This window comes from Biomphalaria glabrata, chromosome 7 (assembly GCF_947242115.1).
Source record: "Biomphalaria glabrata chromosome 7, xgBioGlab47.1, whole genome shotgun sequence".
Classification (NCBI taxonomy): Eukaryota; Metazoa; Mollusca; class Gastropoda; family Planorbidae; genus Biomphalaria; species Biomphalaria glabrata.
In genome coordinates, this window is record NC_074717.1 from 38,186,069 (window position 1) to 38,205,272 (window position 19,204).

Genomic DNA, 19,204 nt, shown 5'->3' on the forward strand with positions numbered 1-19,204 from the left:
AACTTAGGCCTGCCATTTTGAATCCTTAAGAATAAAATGTTTTTTTTTATCAAGTGGAACAGCTTGAAAAGAACATTCTCTCCATATTAATTCTTTCCCACCACGCACACTCTGGGATGAAATTGCTTTTAGATTGCAGCAAAGTGGGAGAATTAGTGATAGGAGTTTTAGTTTTTGTTGAATATAGATATACTGCTAAATTAATTTTGTTTTTTTTACTTAACATAAGACTTACAAAATATGAATATACATTAAAAAAACATAATATTTACAGTTAAATGCAACAAACAAACAAAAAATAATTTGAAACTAAAAAAAATTCAATTTATTAAGATACAATAATTTTATTGTTTCAAACAAATAAAAATTCAGTCTGACTACATTTGTCCACCCAGCATTTTTACTAGAACAATAAAGATATAGAAGTAAATACAAGCAAATATAAAACACATGCACATACACCACCAGTGATTGATGAATTGGGATTCTATGTACTTTGTGATGACTAATGATCTTATTGTTACCAGTATGTAATTTTTTTTAAAACATCATTGCAATAGTTATACCTACAGTTTGTCTTTATTTCAACATCCCACCCCAATAAATAATTTATGCTTGTCCAGGGTCATAATGTGTTTGTGTCTAAGGGATATCCAAACTAAATACTTATTTGTTTTTGTTCTTTTAGCAAACAACTTTTGGGGGGTTTCAGTTATCAGCAAAGAGACAAAAAAAAAACAACTTTGTCAATTGATTCAAATAAATGTTTAGTCATTTAATATGGCTTCACAGTTGAAAAGTTTAACAAATTGATTCTAGTTTTTTTATTTTTTGGACCACTTTCCATAACCTGGCCTGATGCCACGTGCATTGATGACCTCCAGCACCTGAGAATGCTTGAATTCATTCCATTGTCTCTTGAGTTCCTGCTGGAGATATTCTGTTTGAATCTCTTCCTAATAAAAATGTACAGAATAGACTTCAGCTACAGTTTAAACATTTTTATGTATTTAATTATGAAGATGGTGAATCCGGATCACTTCATCTCCTAGTCATCCTGCCATTTCATCCTCAGTGGTTACCCAATTAAATACATTTTTATAAGTCATTGTGTATCACCTATGTAAGTTTTGTTTAAACCCCATTTAAGTGGTATATATAGGACCATCATCAGTATATGTGTAAATATTTCTATCCATATTTCTACATCTGTAATGCATGTATATTGTTTATTGCTATTTCTATATACTTGTTCATAAATTTTTAAATTTAAATTTCTTGGATAAAATGATCAGAGGACCAGGGGATGAAGTGAGCAGACACATATGATGGCCCACAGAATCATAATGCATGCTAATTACCTTTAGCTATTTTGTGTACTTTAAGATAGTAAAAGCAATTTAAAAAAAAACATAAAAGGATGCTGAATTAATATTTCTTTCTAATTATTTTCAACTGACTTAAACTCTTGCTTACATTGCTTTGCTGAAGTGGGCCATGATAAAGTTGCCATTAAAAGTTAAAATAAAAAATATTTATGTTTTCATTTACTTTGTCTATTTATGTGTTGATCAAGAAATGGAATGTTTGGAATACCAAAATCTGTCAATAAGAAATATAACTTGTCTTTTTTTTTTTTCTAAAAATTATTCACTTGTGAGAGTTTCAATTTTGAATCAAGGTCAAATATTTAATGTTTGCTAGATGGTCACTCTTGTGAAAAAAAAAGACGGTATGCATGCATAGTTTAACCTATTAGAAAAACATAATCAATTTTTTAAAATGTTTTGTCAATTAGTAAATTGGTAATGCATGGTCACTGTGTACTAAAAGAGTTCTGCCAATTAGTAAATTACAAAAAAAAATAGTCGATGTATTGAAAACGTTTTTGTCATAAGTTAAAATACAAAACATTCAAGGCTTAAACATAAACTCGTAAAAGTAAAACCCAAAAACTTTTGAGATGTTGGTCCTTAGTTCATTAAATGCATTAAACATAATCTTATCATTTAAAAGATTTAAATGAATTAAAAGGTATGGGTGAAAACAAAAACACCTTAAAGGTCTACTACCTGAGACAGGTGTCCAAATGTCCTTGTGTTAGATTGCCGTAATAATTGTTTGGTTACATCATCTAGACCTATTAGTAGGTGAAGAAAAATTAATGATTTCTATTCAGGCTAAGTTTCAGCTTTATTTAATTTTCTAAGTTACAAAATAAAAATGTAATGTGTTGCTACAGGGGATTACATCTAATGTTAATAACTTTAAACCAAAATAAGATGCAGAATGCCTTACTGATTAATTTCTCTGGCTGTATGATGCCTAGTCTGACTTTTGTTGTTGTTATTATTGAGCATGTCAGTGGTTCATCTAACAATAAACTGATTTCAGCAAAAGAAGAGTACTGGCTTAGTTTCCCAACAACTACTTGTTGTGTACGTTGTTCCTGTACATGTAACAATAACATCATTTGGGTCCATGTATTAATAGCAAGAAACTTTTACAGCAAACTTTATTACTATAGTGTATATTAATAGAAAATTTCAAATTGATGTAATAATGATTCACATTGATAGTCTTATTTTTTAAAATTTAGAATGAATAATTTCTTCATGATCTTATTAACCCTATAAAACAAGAAAGATCTTTGGGCATCACAAGTTTTCTGCTTTTCTGTTGTTTTGTACAGTTCTTTTTCGATGTTTTGATAATCATTATCTGTTTTCTTTCAGTTATGGTGAATCTTTGGGACACCACATATTCTTAAGCTGTTTTTTTTATAGTTCTATTCAATGTTTGGAACATTATTAGTTATCTGGTTATGATCAACCTTTTAGACATCACTTCTTTTTCCAAAAGTTGTTTTCTAATAGTTCTGTTTGTTTCATCATTGAGACATCACTAGTTATCTGCAAATGTCTTCCAAAAGTTGTTTTCTAATAGTTCTGTTTGTTTCATCATTGAGACATCACTAGTTATCTGCAAATGTTGTCCTCCCTAAAGTTTTTTTTGCTTACATTCTTTTTTTTTTTTTCTGGTACTGCATCTTGCTGGAAATTTTGTTTATTTTTGACACTAGGCTGGTAGTCCTCATAAGGCCAAATGATTGCAATGTTAATAAATCAAGTAGCCTACTGTCCTACATTATACAATTAGCTAAAATACCTTTTTCCCATTTTTTAAAGTATGAAAGACCTCCACTTGTCGAAGTACATGACATTCTCCAGACTGGATGAACCCAATAAATGGTGACTTGTAACCTTCACTAGCTAGAACTGGAAATAAAATTTAGAAAATTGAAAGCAGATTGTATTGAAGATAACTTGTGACCTTCAACTTGTTCAAATTACACATATTACAATTGTGTTTGTGCATAGCATTGGAAAGAAAAAATTGGGATGGCTGTCTGGGCATGGAATATATGTCTGGGCATGGAGTATGTGCTCTGGATTGTCATCACTTTGGTCCAGAGTTCAAGCCCTGTCCACTTTCATCCCCTCCCTTCCAGCAGGAGGTTTAGACTAGGACGTTATTTCTGAAGGAATGTCAGAAACTTGCCCAACAAAACAAAATGAAACAAAAATGATATTTTGTGAAAGAAAACAATAAATTCATAATGAATTTCTGACCAATTATAAATGTTCAGTTGCGATTGTTTTTGGAGCAGTCGTGTTAAGTGAATATGGCATTATAACAGTGATAACATACATGAGTTACTTCCTTTAAATTTCACTAAAAAAATGCACAAATAATAAATAACATTTAATAGCATGTGAAATTCTTATCTGGTTTATCAAATTTGTCTTGAAATCAATGTCTTTATAAACCTCTCTTTGGAAATTATATTTCTATCCTATGCATTGGAGACTAACAATCCATATAGCATGTTTGTTCTTTTCTGCTATTCCTATTTTTTTCCTTTTTTTTTCTTTTTTCTTTGTTTAAATAGCCAGCTAAACCCAGTTTTAACTCTTCTCTTTTTTGAGGCTAAAGGCTTAATATGTACACTCACTTTACTCTTACCGGTATTAGGAGGGTAGACAACCCACTCAACAGTTTCCGCTAGAGAAGACAAAGGTTGTTTAGGCCAAAGCTTGTACTGCTCACAGTGCAGCAGCAAATCCAACTTTTCTGATTCCTCTCTGTGCTTTATATGCTGAGGGAAAAGAAATATTTATATCCAATGACAACTACCATATGTACTAGCTATTGGACTACTTAATGTAAAAGTATACTTCAGAAGTTGAGTTTTTTTTGTTGAAAACTCTCATATAGATTTTGGAGAAAAATGATCAATGGATCTTGTGTGGTGACTGTTAGGGTTCATTTCTTAGCTTGGCTCAACTTAGCTCCTTAGTTACTTAAATACTCAATTACAAATTACTCACAAATAAGAACAATGAATACTCAATATACTTCAACTCTTAATTCCATCTTTCAATGAATAACAAAACTCTTTAATATCAAATAAAGCGCACAATTATATCACTCTCAAGGAATAATACAAACACCAGTCCAGGAAGCGACTATCCAACCTTCCTTGACCGGGAAGAAGACCTCACTAACTAACACACTTTCTCACACATTCAACGAAGACTTAACCATTCAGTTCATAACACGTGCAAGACTATTCATATAACAAAGGGATAAAACTAAAATATCAAAGTAATACTCTTTCTCGCCATACCTCTCCCTGACAGTGACCCAATGGCCCAACAGACTATGGGATAGGTGAAGGTGGTATACATTATGGCCATCAGTGGAAGTCATTATAATAGTGTTTCATTTTTTTCTAAAGCTTATCCCTGATTCTATCTAAATCAAAGCTGGCTATTTTCTAGTCTTAACTACCAAATCATTTGAACTCTTGAACTCAGCATACCCTACAGATGACCTTCATACTAGAAAATAATTATTCAATTATTTGAGTTGAAAATTTGAGCTCTGTACTGTGCGGTTAATGCTTTCCTAGATAGAATAGAAAATTTCTTTAAATGATTTTGAGAAATTTTGTTTTTAGATTTAAATGCTAACTTCTCTTATGTATTTCTGAGGTTTATTCTGGTGCTCTTATTATTTGTTTGCTATGCTGCTAATGTTGTGATGGTACACACCTCACAAAAAAGTTTTACTATCTCCAGTTCTATTTGTTTTAAACATCACACAATAAAACAAAACACTTTTTTTTTTCTAATCACAAATTTTAATTCTAAAAGATTTTAAAAGGTAGTAATAATAATAATGCATCTTTTGAAATTTAAAACAAACTTTGAATCATTTTTAATAGAAATATATTTGATATAGTATGATTGACACTTACCTCTTTGATACGTCTATAGTCACTAACAGTAAACTTGAGAAATTCACAGTTTGGTTCCAGTGTTATGACACTAAGTTCTCTGTAACAAAAAAAAAAAAATTAAATCAAATAATAGGTACAGTGATCCTTTGCATGTTTTAATCAATTTCACCCAATGTGGAATGGTTAGACATGAGCCAAATTTGTATGATTGTCTAGAAAATTTAGATAATGAGATTGAAGCACCAAAAGAAGTTGATACTTTCCCAATCATTTCTATCAATACCATGATATTAAATGTAATTTGGGAAAATGATAATTAATAAATCTTTTGTAAAATTAAAATGTTCTTGTTATGTTACTCAGGGGGGGGGGGTGAGTTTATTTTTTTTTCAATTTGTTACAAGGGGGAGAGGGGGTTAAAAAAGGTGTTTTTTGGTATAACATAATATCCAAACATTCCTACTTTAAGCCTATAAATGTGTACAAACTGTTTTTGAATGTAAAAAATATATATTTACAAAAAATACTGTATAACTAACTCTTGATATTATTTTCTATAAAAATTGTTTTCCACTTACTCTGAAAAGGGATCCTCATACGTTAGCCAAGTCCCGAAACATTCTCCTGCTGAAAGCTACCAAGAAAATTAAAATTATATCTGGTTAAACTTAAATATTTTGAACAATAAGGAAATGCTACTACTCAAATAAACATAAACTATATATATATATATATATATATATATATATATATATATATATATATATATATATATATATATATATATATATATGTTTAATGAATAAATCTTACTAGAGGTAAATCATCCTCATCACAACATGTAAATTTTGAGGGGTACACACCATCCACACCTGCTACCAGATATGGTGTGTATTTAGGCACCACTGAACCTTTTAGAACCATGTGAATGCCAGTTTTACCATAAACTGTTAATAAAAAGAAATATGGTACTTAAGAGTTGCGTAACAAGGAAATTTAATGGTAAACTATCTATCATACAATATTCTTACAAAAAATAATATTTTTATTTTTTAACAAATGTTTACTATTTTTTTAGCAAATATACATTTAAAAAAATTTTTCATACATTAAATTTTTCTTAGAATATAGACCTGCTTGTGAGCATTTAACCGCAAAAGACTTTTTAAAAAACTTAAGTATTTAAAACATTTGTATGGTTTGAACAAAAGGCTGTCAGGTCATGTGGTATGTGCTCCGTACTGATGTTTGATGGTCTGGGGTTTGAACTCTGCCCCCTGTCATCCTCCAGTAGATTTGGGCTAGGATGAATGAATATCTAAAACATTTAAAACAATTATTTTTTTCTCACCCACAAAATCGTCATCTGGCCAAGTCTCCAGTTGAGCTAACACAGACAACTCCTTCAAAACATCTGGTTCAATGTTGTTTTTAAAAAAGTCAAAATTTTGAAGATTAGAAAAGATAAGATCATTTTCAGTTGCTGTTCGTTCAAAAGGACTAAATTTGGAAAGAAAAATAATAATTTTTTTTTTATATGTATGCAATAATAATTATGATGTCAGTATTGTTCTAAACCTGGTGGTGACACAGATGGGGGTAGTGCTGTGTGTCTTTAGCCTACCCAAATCGCCACAGTCCAGTGCAGGACGAGTGGTCAACCGTGACCAGTGACAGTACACGCCAGTACGGCAAGGACCAGTGTAGTAATATTACGGGCAAAAGTGATCAACTGGAGTGGTCAAGAAGGTTCGAGGCCAGTAGAGACACTATATAAGAGCGAGTGTGTCAGAATCACTTCACTTCACGTTACCTCGCAATGTGACCAGTACGAGGCGAGAACCAGCACGGTGTGTGAAGTCAGGCGGAGCAAGACTAGGTTTTTGTAAAGACAGTGTTAATGTTGTTACCAATTGTGATGTATTGAAATTAAACTGACTGATACTTTGGAGCCCTGAGTTGTGAGGTTCTTTAAGTTCGTTGTGTTGTGTGGTGCAGTTAGAAGAGAGCCTGGATAGTAGGAGAGATCGTAACAGTATCTTACTGATTTGTCAAAATCTGATGTAAATCTGTGCACTTAATGCTTTATCAAAATTTGACATAAATCATTGCACTTACTGCTTTGTTAAAATCAGATGTAAATCATTGCACTTACTGTATTTGAAAATTTCATGTAAATCATTGCACTTACTGCTTTGTTAAAATCTGTCGTAAAGTTTGTATACTCTCTCTTTGAAGAACTTTTTTATCTTCTGTTTTCTTTACACGGTGAAGAAGAGGCAAATAATCTCTAACATCAAAACTTGGTTGTTCTGAGGCATTCACATTTTGTAGAGATTTGGGGGATGTAGCTAGACGATAAAAGAGGAAAGTGCAACAAATTAACAAGTCCAAGCAAGTAAATGATAATATAACATACAAACCAAACAATCTTTAAATATAGTGAACTTTAGGACTAATATTATGTTTCATTCTTATTTATTCTAGAATCTGTAATCTCTATATTTATATATTTACATATTTTAATAAAAATTGTTTAATTGAAGTTAATTTGTTACATTACAGCTTATATAAGTAGTAAGTAGATTTATTTGAGGAATCGACCTAATCAGAATTGTTTCCTTTTTATTCTTGCTTCAGCTATTAGATAAATTAGATAAATATACAATATATAAAACATAATACATAAATTTGTGTTTATACACTCCAATTACAGTAAAGAGCTTATCTCCCCTTTAAGTCTGACTTACTTGTGTTAACAGCTAGAGTGTTTAGACTTGAACTTGAACTGTTCTGTTCTCTACAATAGCAAACAATTGTGACAGTATGATTCAAACATTTTATATTACAAATAAATGAAATTTACATTTTAATAAAATAGACAAACAGGCAAGCATGCTGCCACATAAACACACATATGATAATGTATTTATTATATCTATGCATTTAATTTCAATAAACTTTAATTTTTGTTCAGTTATAGGAAATCAAGAAGGTTATGACAGGAAAAATTTTCCATAAAGTAAACACTAACTCTATCACATGATAAAAAAAATTTAAAAAAAAAAAAGGAACCTCCAGCTTAAAATAAATAATGCTACAGATATTTTTTCTCTTGTTGACTGAGGATAAAAAGATTGTTTGAGGAAAGAGCAGATATGACAGTAATATTTTTGATGAAATCACAGGGCGAATAAATGCTAGACATTTAAAAATTATCAATCAAACATATTACATAAAAAAAAATTCTTTTAAATAATTTTCCAATTAGAAAAAACTACAACCAAATAACTTATGAATAGAAAAAAATCTTTGGCAAACATTTAATTTAATTTTAAATCAATAAGTGACAATTAAAACTTACTTTTCTTTATCATTATAATACTGTAGACATCTTTTGACAGGAGACTCTGGCATAAATACTTTTTTATATTCTAGCATGAATGTTTCATGATCTATCTCTGAATAGGCAGCATTTCTGTCACTGTAGAATCATTTTTACAAATAAATTATTAAAAATACGTTCTAGTTTAAGCTAATTATAATTTAAACTGCAATATAATCATAAATTCTTTGCATGTAAAATTCTTTTTTTTTTTTTTTTTTTTTAGTAATTTTTTAAACTTAATTTATTTGTATATACATAACATTTAAAGACTGCATCACAAACAAAGAGATTAGAGACAAGGTTACTGCAGTGATTGGACCCCTTGATGACCTGCTAACTATCATAAAAAAAAAAAATCAAAGTTAAAAATCAATGGCCATATTACAAGGTCTTCAGGGCTTGCAATAAGACCTTCCTTCAGAGAACAATACCAAAAAAAAAAAAGAAGAGGCAGACAGAGAAAGCGATGGGAAGACAACATAAAAGAATGGACAGGCTTGCCATTGTAAGAGGTTCTAACTAAGGCAAAAGACAGAGAGGAATGAAGACAGTTTACAAATCTTGCGTGGTGCCCCAACAGTCCCACAGACTAAGAGATAGGAAAAGGTAAGGTAAAGATAAAAAACATTTGTTGTGGAAAATGGCATTGCTAAGTTACACAGAGACTACATTACAAGTTTGCAGCAAAATCAAACTTTTGATGGGGTCATGCCTAGTGTAAAAAAAAAAAAAGCAAAGTCAGCTGATATGAATATTTCTCAAAATCCTCAGACATTGTGATTTCCCACAATGATACATACAGATAAAAAGAGAGTCAAGTGATTCAATAAAAAATGGACTTTACAATGAGAAAGAATCAAAAAAAGAGTAAAAAAAGAAGCTGTTCAGTAGATAACCTGTTATGTCTCTAAGACTTTGGAACGTGACGAAGGTGAAATGATATCTTAGAAATTAACCAAAAAGCATGACATGATGTACTACTTACATTAAACCTTAATAATAATAATAACATAAATAATTATTTATTTATATAAGGCTGTTAACTAACATAATGTAGGCTCAAGGCACCCTAAGAACCAAAGTTAAAGTAGCAAACTAATTTAAATAAGTTTTAAACAAGTAGGTCTTAATCTTAAATGTAGTAGTGAAACTTGTTGTTGGGTCTTAATGTTGTTTGTCAATTCTAAACCTTTGCTCTTTGTACTAAAAAATTTCCAAAAACTGTAATTTATGAGAAAAAAAACACTTAGAAATAAAGCATAAAAAATGAATTCTCTGAATGGAGTGATCAGTTCACTAAGATAAGAGTGTTTCATTGCATTCATTTAAGTTAGTGAACATGGACTTAGATAATCTTTCTACTCTTAAAAGTGTAACCTATTTCATGACATTAATAATGTAATTATAATTGTAGGCTATAAATAGGCCTAATATATTTGAAGCAGTATAATGAACAGAGATCTAACAGGCAAAACTAACAGTAAGTAAAAAATTAATACTGATGTGGCATTAGTAATATAAATAATATTTTTTAAATATTTGTTTTTGGCACATCAGCACAATTTAGGCCATGTCATATGTCCAATATCAATATATAATAATAATTCAAGCTTTCACAAGTAGATGATCTGTAGTGTTATGTAATAATATTAAATCAAGAACTAAGAAATTGTATAAAGAAGATCTTTGCTGGAGTAAAAATTCTACCAATTATTACACAATGGGGAAAAAAACTGAAAGAAACACAAATAATTTGTCATAAACTTACTTTGCTTTATTGGTATTTACAGGGCAGAGCCATGAGAGCTTTTTGTAGTCAATGAGTGGTGTTTTTACGCTGCTATGAACTAGAGAATACACATAAAACTAAGGATAACACACTTTTTATTCATTGTTAAAAAAAAATTAATATTAAAGAAAACTCCTTCATTGAGATGACACATTAAAGCTAGTGAAAAAAGGAAGGCAGAAATACATGTTCACAAATCTATAAAGAAAAACTTAAAACTTATTTTTATAAGGTCATAAGCTAATTTACTAATAACATTAACATAATCTTAATGCATAAGACATGATTATATTATATTTATATGATAAATGGTCTGTTTTGTTATTCAATCAATGCTTCACACAATTAAATGAAATGCTATATGACAACAGAATGGTAGAATGAAAAATGCTCTCATTAAATTATGATTATCAGTAAAATGATTAGAGATCTTCGATCTATAACTGTAAAACCTACTTGGAATTCTTATGTTAGGTGGTTTATCTTTTACTTTGATTAGTTGTAGATCTGATGAACAATTTGGAGGATTCTCTTTATAGAATGATCTAGATCTATTCGTTTTAATTTTCGTCGATGTCATATTAAAAAAAAATAACAAGGTATTGTTTACGTATTTTTTTTTAGTTTAGAATATTATAGAAAAGTGTTGCCAAACGTTGCCCTAGAAGCACTTCCTTTCATAAGAGTAAACTATCAACACGTAAATGTTTTTATCTGTAGATCTATAGACACTATAGTTTTTCTCTAAATAGATCTAGATCTATACATAAATCTATTAAAAATTATTGGAAAAGTATATAGATTAAAAGGTTGCGAGTGTATAATAAATTAATTTTAGCTCATTTGAATTTGAAAAATAGTTTACCGATACTGGCAATAAATAGAGTTTTCATAAAGATTATGCATATAATTCTAAAAACAGCTGTTAGTACATCTATCTTCTGGATAGCTGTATCTAGGTTCATATATCTAGGTTCATAATTTTGAGTCTACTCTAAACTCTAATCTCAATGTACATCTAGATCTATAGATAGAGGGGTCTAGAGTCTAGATCTATATCTTCTTTATAGACTCTAGAGTCTAGATTTAGATCTCAATATCTAGATCTATGTTTGACAGACTTCACGCAAGACTAAGAACATGACTTCAGACTTGTCATCATTATAATTATAATCATTTATAATGTCAATAATCAATAATGATAATTCAGATAATGAAAAATGGAAGTTTTCAAGATCGAAGATGCTGATGACTGATGATGTCACTGATTGTGACTGATGACCAACCCTAGAATCTAGGGCCTAGTTATAGAGTCTATCTAGAATTACTAGACTTGTCTATATAGATTATAGATCCTAATCTCGATCTAGATTTAATCTAGAGTGGAGACATGATAGGATAGTTTGTGACTAGTTGTATTACTTGTATTGCAGTAGATTAACAGTAGACTACTCAGATTTCTAGCAAAAATGCCTCTATCAAACTGCTCAAAGATAAGCATAAGTATTTTGACTATAATAACAATAATTGGAGTTCAGTTCATCATTCTTTCTTTTAGCAGCTTCCAAACAAAAGCTAGAATTATGCGAGCCAATTTCGTACTTGGGATTCAGGTGATAATGCTTACATTTTCACTTCTTGTTTGGAGAACGTTCAAAGATTGTATGTTTGCCGACAATTTTTTCTCCTCATTAGAGGAATTTATTTCTGGAAAGATACTGGGTAGATTTAAATTTAAAGAAAAGTCAATGCGAAAAAGCTCTGAAAGTGACTTAACTGCTGGAGCCGAGTTAATACAAAATAGAAGATGGACTCTGTGGAAAATTGTGCTTTTCTTTTATCTATTAATGTGTCACACAAGTTATTTAACAAACTTATATTTTATTGGAAAGGATCCTTATTGGATTGGCTTGATTACATATGCTTGTCTAGGCTCTTTTATTCAACTGAACACAGGACTATTAATCATTAAGACAGTATCTCAAATTTTGAATATACTCAAAATAAAAAAAACAAGTCAAAGGCTTTCTTATTATCAACTTTCCAGTAACCAAAAAGCTATTTTTTCATCAGTTTTTATGCTATGCGCTTCTGTTTATGGACTATACAATGCTTCTCAACCTCCTGTTGTTAAAGATGTGAAAATCCCAATTAGAGATTTACCAGTTGGTCTCAATGGACTGAAGATAGTACAGCTAAGTGATATTCATCTGGGACCAACTGTAGGATTTTCAAAACTTAGCAAAATTGTAACAATTGTTAATCAAGAAAAGGCTGGTAATTCATTTTCTATTTTATTATTAAATAATTTGCTATTTAGACAGTTTAGCAATTATATTTGTTATTAAAACAGAGAAGGAAAACTTGTACAGCTAAACCATAACATGGGAAAAGACTTGAGAGTCAACTTTGATGAAAAGTCAGGAGCTGGTTGTAACACCATTATTATCACTCAATTCTCTGGATGTTACTTTGGGTTCTTGTGTGTGTCTTGTTTCTTTAGTATCACGACAAACATTAAAATTCACTGACCAAGGTACTTGTTAGTGGACAATATATTTATTAATATAAGACTGTAATTGATAAGTAATCCAGCCATAAAGGCATAATACATGATTGAATAATAGCTTCAAGAACAAATTACAAGTCCAACTTCTGAATACACTTTACAATGATGCTTAATAATAATTTATGCCTTACAACAAATATCTTTACTATGTCATATGTCCTTCCTCTCTGAGGACAAGTAACAACTGTTGTTCTATCTCATGGTTTCAGCTCAGACTGAGGTTTATCCCTGTGAGAAGAACACAAAATATTATAAGTGACTACATGTCACAATGAGTCTCAAACGAGGCTGTGATACTGGTGACAGTACACAGTGCTAATTTCTGTCAGATCCTTATATGAGAGTGGGTACATGACAAATGGTTGGATGACTCTGAAACTGCCTGGGGAGTCTGGCAGCACATGCTCCACCCAAATCGAGAGGACCCGTGGTGGAGGCTAAAAAGGTCGGAACAATCGATAATAGCGCAGTGGCGTACTGGACACTGCCCCATTGGTGCGTACTTTGCCCGGTTCCAGCCAAACTTTGATGCCCGTTGCCGACACTGCAAGGAATCAGAAGAGACAGTGGTGCATGTCTTGCAAGAGTGTCCGCACTGCGGGGTGACGTATCCAGTGGTACACTTAATTTGTATGGAAGCTATGAGGCACTACACCACACAGCAGAGTTCCTTACCAGGGCACTACGGGAGACCTAGGTCTCTCTACCTTGTCACCAATTGGAGTTCATCTCAGGCAGATCCTGCTATGCTGCTGATCCCAAATGTTTTTTTGCCGTTCCTTGTGACTCAAATAGCTGTATGGAGAATGGGGAATAGATGTTTGGGTGACAATGTTCCAAACATAGCTAATGCTCAGGCTTTCATCTTAACAAAAATCCTTTTAAGTTGTTTGTGTTGCCAACCCAATTAAATATAAGTTTCTGTGATTGGATTAAAATTGTTCAGAAATCCACAGGCAGTTGTTTCTCTTATACATGTATATATATGCACATATATATATATATATATTATATGTAATTCAATATCAGCATCCTCTGCCTTGGAGCCAACCCTTATGACACAATACTAATACTACTAAGTAAAATTAGTTAAAAAAAAAAGGAAAAATTGTTTTTAATATCTGTATAGTGTTTGTGTGTACATGTGTAATTTGAGCATTTTGAGTTACACCCCTTACACCTTCCTTTTATATAAGATGCAAAGTGACTTTCCATAAACTTTCAATAAATTCGTGCCTATGTACAAAGTGATTTTAAGTTTAAAAAGTTTTACCCTTTACCTTCACCTATTCCTTAGTCTGTTGAACTGTAAGGGTACCACACATTCCTCCCTGTCCCCCTTTGCTTTGGATATAATTTTCGCCCAATGACAGGCCGAAAAGTTACAATTTGGTATTAGATACCAAGAATTGTGATGACATGGAGTCCAATACGAGGAATGAGCAAACAGGGACATCCTCATATTACTTGGCACCACACCTTCAGGTAGGACCTCAAAACAGTGGACACCAGTTATTGCCAATGACAGATCTTTATGGAGACGGCTTGCCGCCAATGCGCTGAAGGGCGCGAGAGGACGTAAGTCTAAGTAAGTAATTAGATTAGTTCATTTTACAAGGTGTTACAGACTTCAACTAAAGCTAAGGGAAAAATATATAAAATAAATAATACATCAGACTTACACATACACAGATCTTGAGCTAGTAGGTGGCTTATAATTTTTTCTTGTACATGATCCAGTCACATTGTTTTGGGACATAATGTTTAACTGCAGATACTCAAATGAAGAATGACAACATTTTACATATTTTAGCTTTGTCATTTAGATGTTGTTGTTCTGACTGGTGACCTAGTAGATGGTAGTGTTGTATTTCTACAAGATGCTGCAGTGCCACTGAAGTCCATACAATCAAAGTATGGAAATTATTTTGTAACAGGTATTTAAATATTTTTACACTGCTATCATTCTTTCAGCTCTACAAATTTAGTCAACGAGGGGAAAATTTAATTGACTATCTAAAATAACCACAACAAAAAAGCAGTTTGAGTCTTTTTCTTTTATGATGAACAGTATATAATACATCAAATCCAAATGTAAAGTAATCAAACAAATGTGTAATAGAATTGTATGATGAGAGAAAAGAAGCTATTGCTATTCTTCTCAACTTTTACCCATCACTCATTCAGAGATCAAAGATCTGGGAACTGGTCTTCTTGAGATCACATTAGTTCTAGAAATATGTTTCAAACTAGACTATGAGGTGATGGATTATAATGTACAACGTATATGGTTAGGCAGCTATAATATTTTAAACTTCTTTCCACAAAATTCATTTTAAAGTGACAATTTATGTTATCTCTTTTAATTGGTGATTTATTGGTTATATTTAGTGTTTTTTTTTAAAGTGCTGTTGTTAAGATGCTCTAGAGTCAGTATAATATTGAAATGTTATGTAATGTTTTGTCATAGCTTCAATGGCTAATATTTTATTGAATATTTATAAATTAATGCATTCAATTATTCATAGTTAAGGCTCTTAGAGATAAGGAATATTACATGATGATTTTGATACACTCACCATCATCTGTTTTGATAATTAATTTTTAAAGACATAGTTTTTTTTATCAAATACCATAGGTTAATAGTAAGTCAAATATTTCACCCCTAATAGAAATCATTACAAAGAAACAGCTCATTAACTCTATGATAATAAACTTTGTTGTTATGGTCTGGGCACAGGCAATCATGAATACTATACTGGTGATGTGGATAACTGGTTCATTGCATTGGCCTCCCTGGGCTTTAAAGTTCTTCACAATAGCCATGTATTTATACCAGAGAAGAATGCTAATGGTCAAGAACATATTTGTCTAGCAGGAACAGATGACATACAAGCTAATCTGATAGGGTATGTAATTAAACAAGGTTATTTATCTTATAAATAATTTGGATCAGATCTGTAACTGTTGGATGGTTATTTACTTAATCTACCTATGATAATCTATTTTACTTCAATCATTAGGAATAAACCAAAAATATATTTATTTTGATGTAACTATTCCTATTGCAGCACTATTGTCTTGTAAGTTTTCTTGTAATTTTGTACACATTTGATTCTCTACACTAATGATAATCTTAAATATGCTGTTTAAACATTTTACTTCTAGTCTGCCAGTCTAATGAGTTTTGAATATGAATAAATCAATTCTTACATCTTAGACACATATTTATTGTTCAGCAACCAGACTGTATTGCAAAAGTCAATAATTTTATTTTTTTCTCAATTTATTTTGACACCCCCCCCCCCCCCCCCCAGATATGGAGATCACAAATTTGATTTGGCTAAAGCAGTTGGTAATTGTAGTCAACAAAGGCCAGTCATTCTCTTAGCTCACCAACCAAAGGCAGCAAAAATAGCTCTGGATTCATCATATAGGATAGATTTGGTCTTATCAGGTATACATGCCCTAGACACTTTATCCTGAGGTTTTCAGTGCTCTCACTTACTTTACCTTGAATAGTATCTTATCTTCTTATCTTATATAATACAGTATATGGTAAACACTAACAACACTTAAAAACATTCATTTGTTCAATGTTTTTTTAGTACCAGATTACAAATAAAGCAAAAGGACAAAGCAATTCTCAAGCGTTGTTCAAATTTGTAGAAAACACTTTAATAAAACAACAAAGAAATCAAACAACATTAACTGTAGTGTAACAAATACAGTAGAATTCGGTTAATCTTTTTTAGATAGATTCCTTAAAAACCAAAAGAAATCCTATTATAAAGTGTAATCTGTTTAATCAGATATGTAAGTTATTAGGACCAAAACATTTGCGTCTTGAAGTAGTCCTGTTAGCTGAATTCAATAGTAATCAAACAATACCACTTGACTGTCAGTCCATTCTCATTTTTTTTAAAATATAAAGTTGCAACTTTTAGATTTAGTTAAAAAAATGTTAATAAAGGATCATGATCTTTTATACTATTCCTTGTTTGCTTTGCTCAGGTCATACTCATGGAGGTCAGATGTTCCCAATGGTTATTGCAGCATACTTGCTTAATCCATTTTTTGCTGGACTGTACAAGTACGGACCTAATGGTAGTTTTGTTTATGTTTCACAAGGCACCCAGTATTGGGGGATTCCAATGAGAATTGCCACCACAATGGAGATTACCAGGATAACCCTCCAGTCAGCTAATTAATGAAAAAATTAAAAAGAAAAGAAAAAAAATGTTTATAGGAATGTTTAAAAAAAAAATATTTATAGGAATGTTTAGAAAATTTGATTACGATCACATTTTATGAGCTCCAACAATGTATGAACAACATGAGAGGACTAAATTGATAGTACTAGGACAGATATTTAATGAACTTTGTGTGGACCTAATGCTTTATTTCTTTCAATTAACTGCATAATTACATTGCAATAATATTGTGTTGTAATGAATTGAACAAATAGTTTGAAGCTGAGTAATTGTAACTAGGATCATTTTGAAAATGTTAATTTATTGATGTGTGCGTTCTCAGGTATTTTTAGGAAGTCTTTTTTTTTAAACCCATTTTCATCATTAGCTAGTGAGAAAAAATGTGTATGTGGATCTCTTTTTAAAAACTGTTATTTTAAGTTGAGCTAGCGTAAAAAAATCTCATCAAGTAGTAGTACAGTAGCTGCACAGTGAACCTATTTCAAATAGGCCTAAATGTTCTATAAGTAAGTTGGTATCCAACTCATTTAGTTGAATAGCTTTAATTAAACTAAAGTGAATATAGATGTTAGGTTTAACGTTATATGCTAATTTTTTTTGATAACCTTTCAATAATTTGACTGTTTTCTGAATTAAATTGTAAGATTTCCTCAAACATTGTTATTGTGGTAGTTTGATACTGTCAGTAGTGTGGCATACATTTCAATTGTCATGCAGATCATAGCTTTACAGCAGAGGTAGCTATCTGGACACAGTGGTGGAAACCCTTTCCATAACTTGGCCTATTTGCAACAAAATAAATGCCTAAGTAAAAAAAAAAATCAAATTCTGTTTTTACATTTTAATACAAAAACAAGAGAAGACTAAAGAGATGAACGTGTATGTATGTTGATCTAGCAGATCTGTACTAAGGTTTTAGATGTTACATTCATGGGAACTGGTTTTATTCTTGAAATACAGTTATTCTATTTCAATTTGAGTTGTGATTGTGTGTGACAGGGTGTGTAGATATCAGTCTGAGCACATGTGAATTACAAGATGAGCATGGTGGGAAGCGTGGTCGAGAGGCTAAGTGCGCTTGAACATGGCTTGTCTTGGCTACCTAGAAGGGGGCTCGAGGTTCGACACCCGACTCTGGCAGAGTTGTGTTTACTGAGCGCCTGAAGGCAGCACGGAAAACCAACTCCTAGATACCCCTCCCCCCCACTGGTCCACAAATGAGATTGGACCAAAGCGCTCTGAGCATGCTATAAGCATGAAAGTAGCGCTATATAAAAGCTATAATAAATAAATATAATAAATAAACACTTTCTTTTGTGTGCATTTGTATATTCCAAAAATTATTTTTTTGTCACTATTTATGATGAAATCCTGATGTCTGAAAGTTTCCAGTCTTGATCTTGTTTTGGTTGTAATTTTGGTCATTCCTTTGTCAGTACGTTATTTAAACAAATTTGAACCCAGGAACAATTTTCTAACCAAAAAAAACACAAACAGGATATTTTATATTAAGATTCTTTTTCTTTTTTAAATTGCTTTGACAAAACCAAGTGTAAATTTATTTTTAAAAATCCAACTACTTGACTTTTAGATTATTTACTTAAACATAGATGTTTAAAGAAAACCTTTTGATTATTACATCTTATAGTTCAGATTTCTATATCTTTACTGATGGGCTATTTTTGATTACATTTAATAGTAACTTAAATGTCTCTATTATTTGAGGTAAAATGCGATATCGTTTTCCAGAAATTTTGATTTTGCAGTTGAATTTTTAGGCATGACTTTGTGTTAGCATGAACCAAATGTGGTCGATAGTGATATGAATCATCCAAGTCTTTCAATAATGTTGAATTAAACTTTTGGCATGTTTTTTTGTCTGTTCTGTTTTTCATTCTATGTTTAAAATTTATGAAAATAGATTTAGCCTAACGAACAT

The 19,204-nt window shown here is 31.2% G+C and overlaps 2 protein-coding genes across 2 annotated transcripts; one reads left to right on the plus strand and one right to left on the minus strand.

Annotated features, from left to right (window-relative positions):
- Positions 1–302: 302 nt before the first annotated feature.
- Positions 303–11,171, minus strand: LOC106078285 (cyclic nucleotide-binding domain-containing protein 1-like). The gene is made up of 14 exons (XM_013239132.2): positions 10,939–11,171; positions 10,462–10,540; positions 8,670–8,789; positions 8,056–8,105; positions 7,497–7,656; positions 6,657–6,805; positions 6,119–6,252; positions 5,884–5,939; positions 5,324–5,402; positions 4,027–4,159; positions 3,169–3,278; positions 2,299–2,449; positions 2,073–2,140; positions 303–956 (listed from the first exon to the last, which is right to left on the minus strand). Exons 1-14 carry the CDS (start codon positions 11,060–11,062, stop codon positions 825–827), a joined length of 1,545 nt encoding a protein of 514 aa, XP_013094586.2. The 5' UTR covers positions 11,063–11,171; the 3' UTR covers positions 303–824.
- A 253-nt stretch (positions 11,172–11,424) lies between these two features.
- On the plus strand, positions 11,425–19,138 carry LOC106078280 (transmembrane protein with metallophosphoesterase domain-like). Its single transcript, XM_056035295.1, has 5 exons — positions 11,425–12,759; positions 14,878–14,988; positions 15,792–15,960; positions 16,369–16,508; positions 17,066–19,138. Exons 1-5 carry the CDS (start codon positions 11,952–11,954, stop codon positions 17,260–17,262), a joined length of 1,425 nt encoding a protein of 474 aa, XP_055891270.1. The 5' UTR covers positions 11,425–11,951; the 3' UTR covers positions 17,263–19,138.
- The last annotated feature ends 66 nt before the right edge of the window (positions 19,139–19,204 follow it).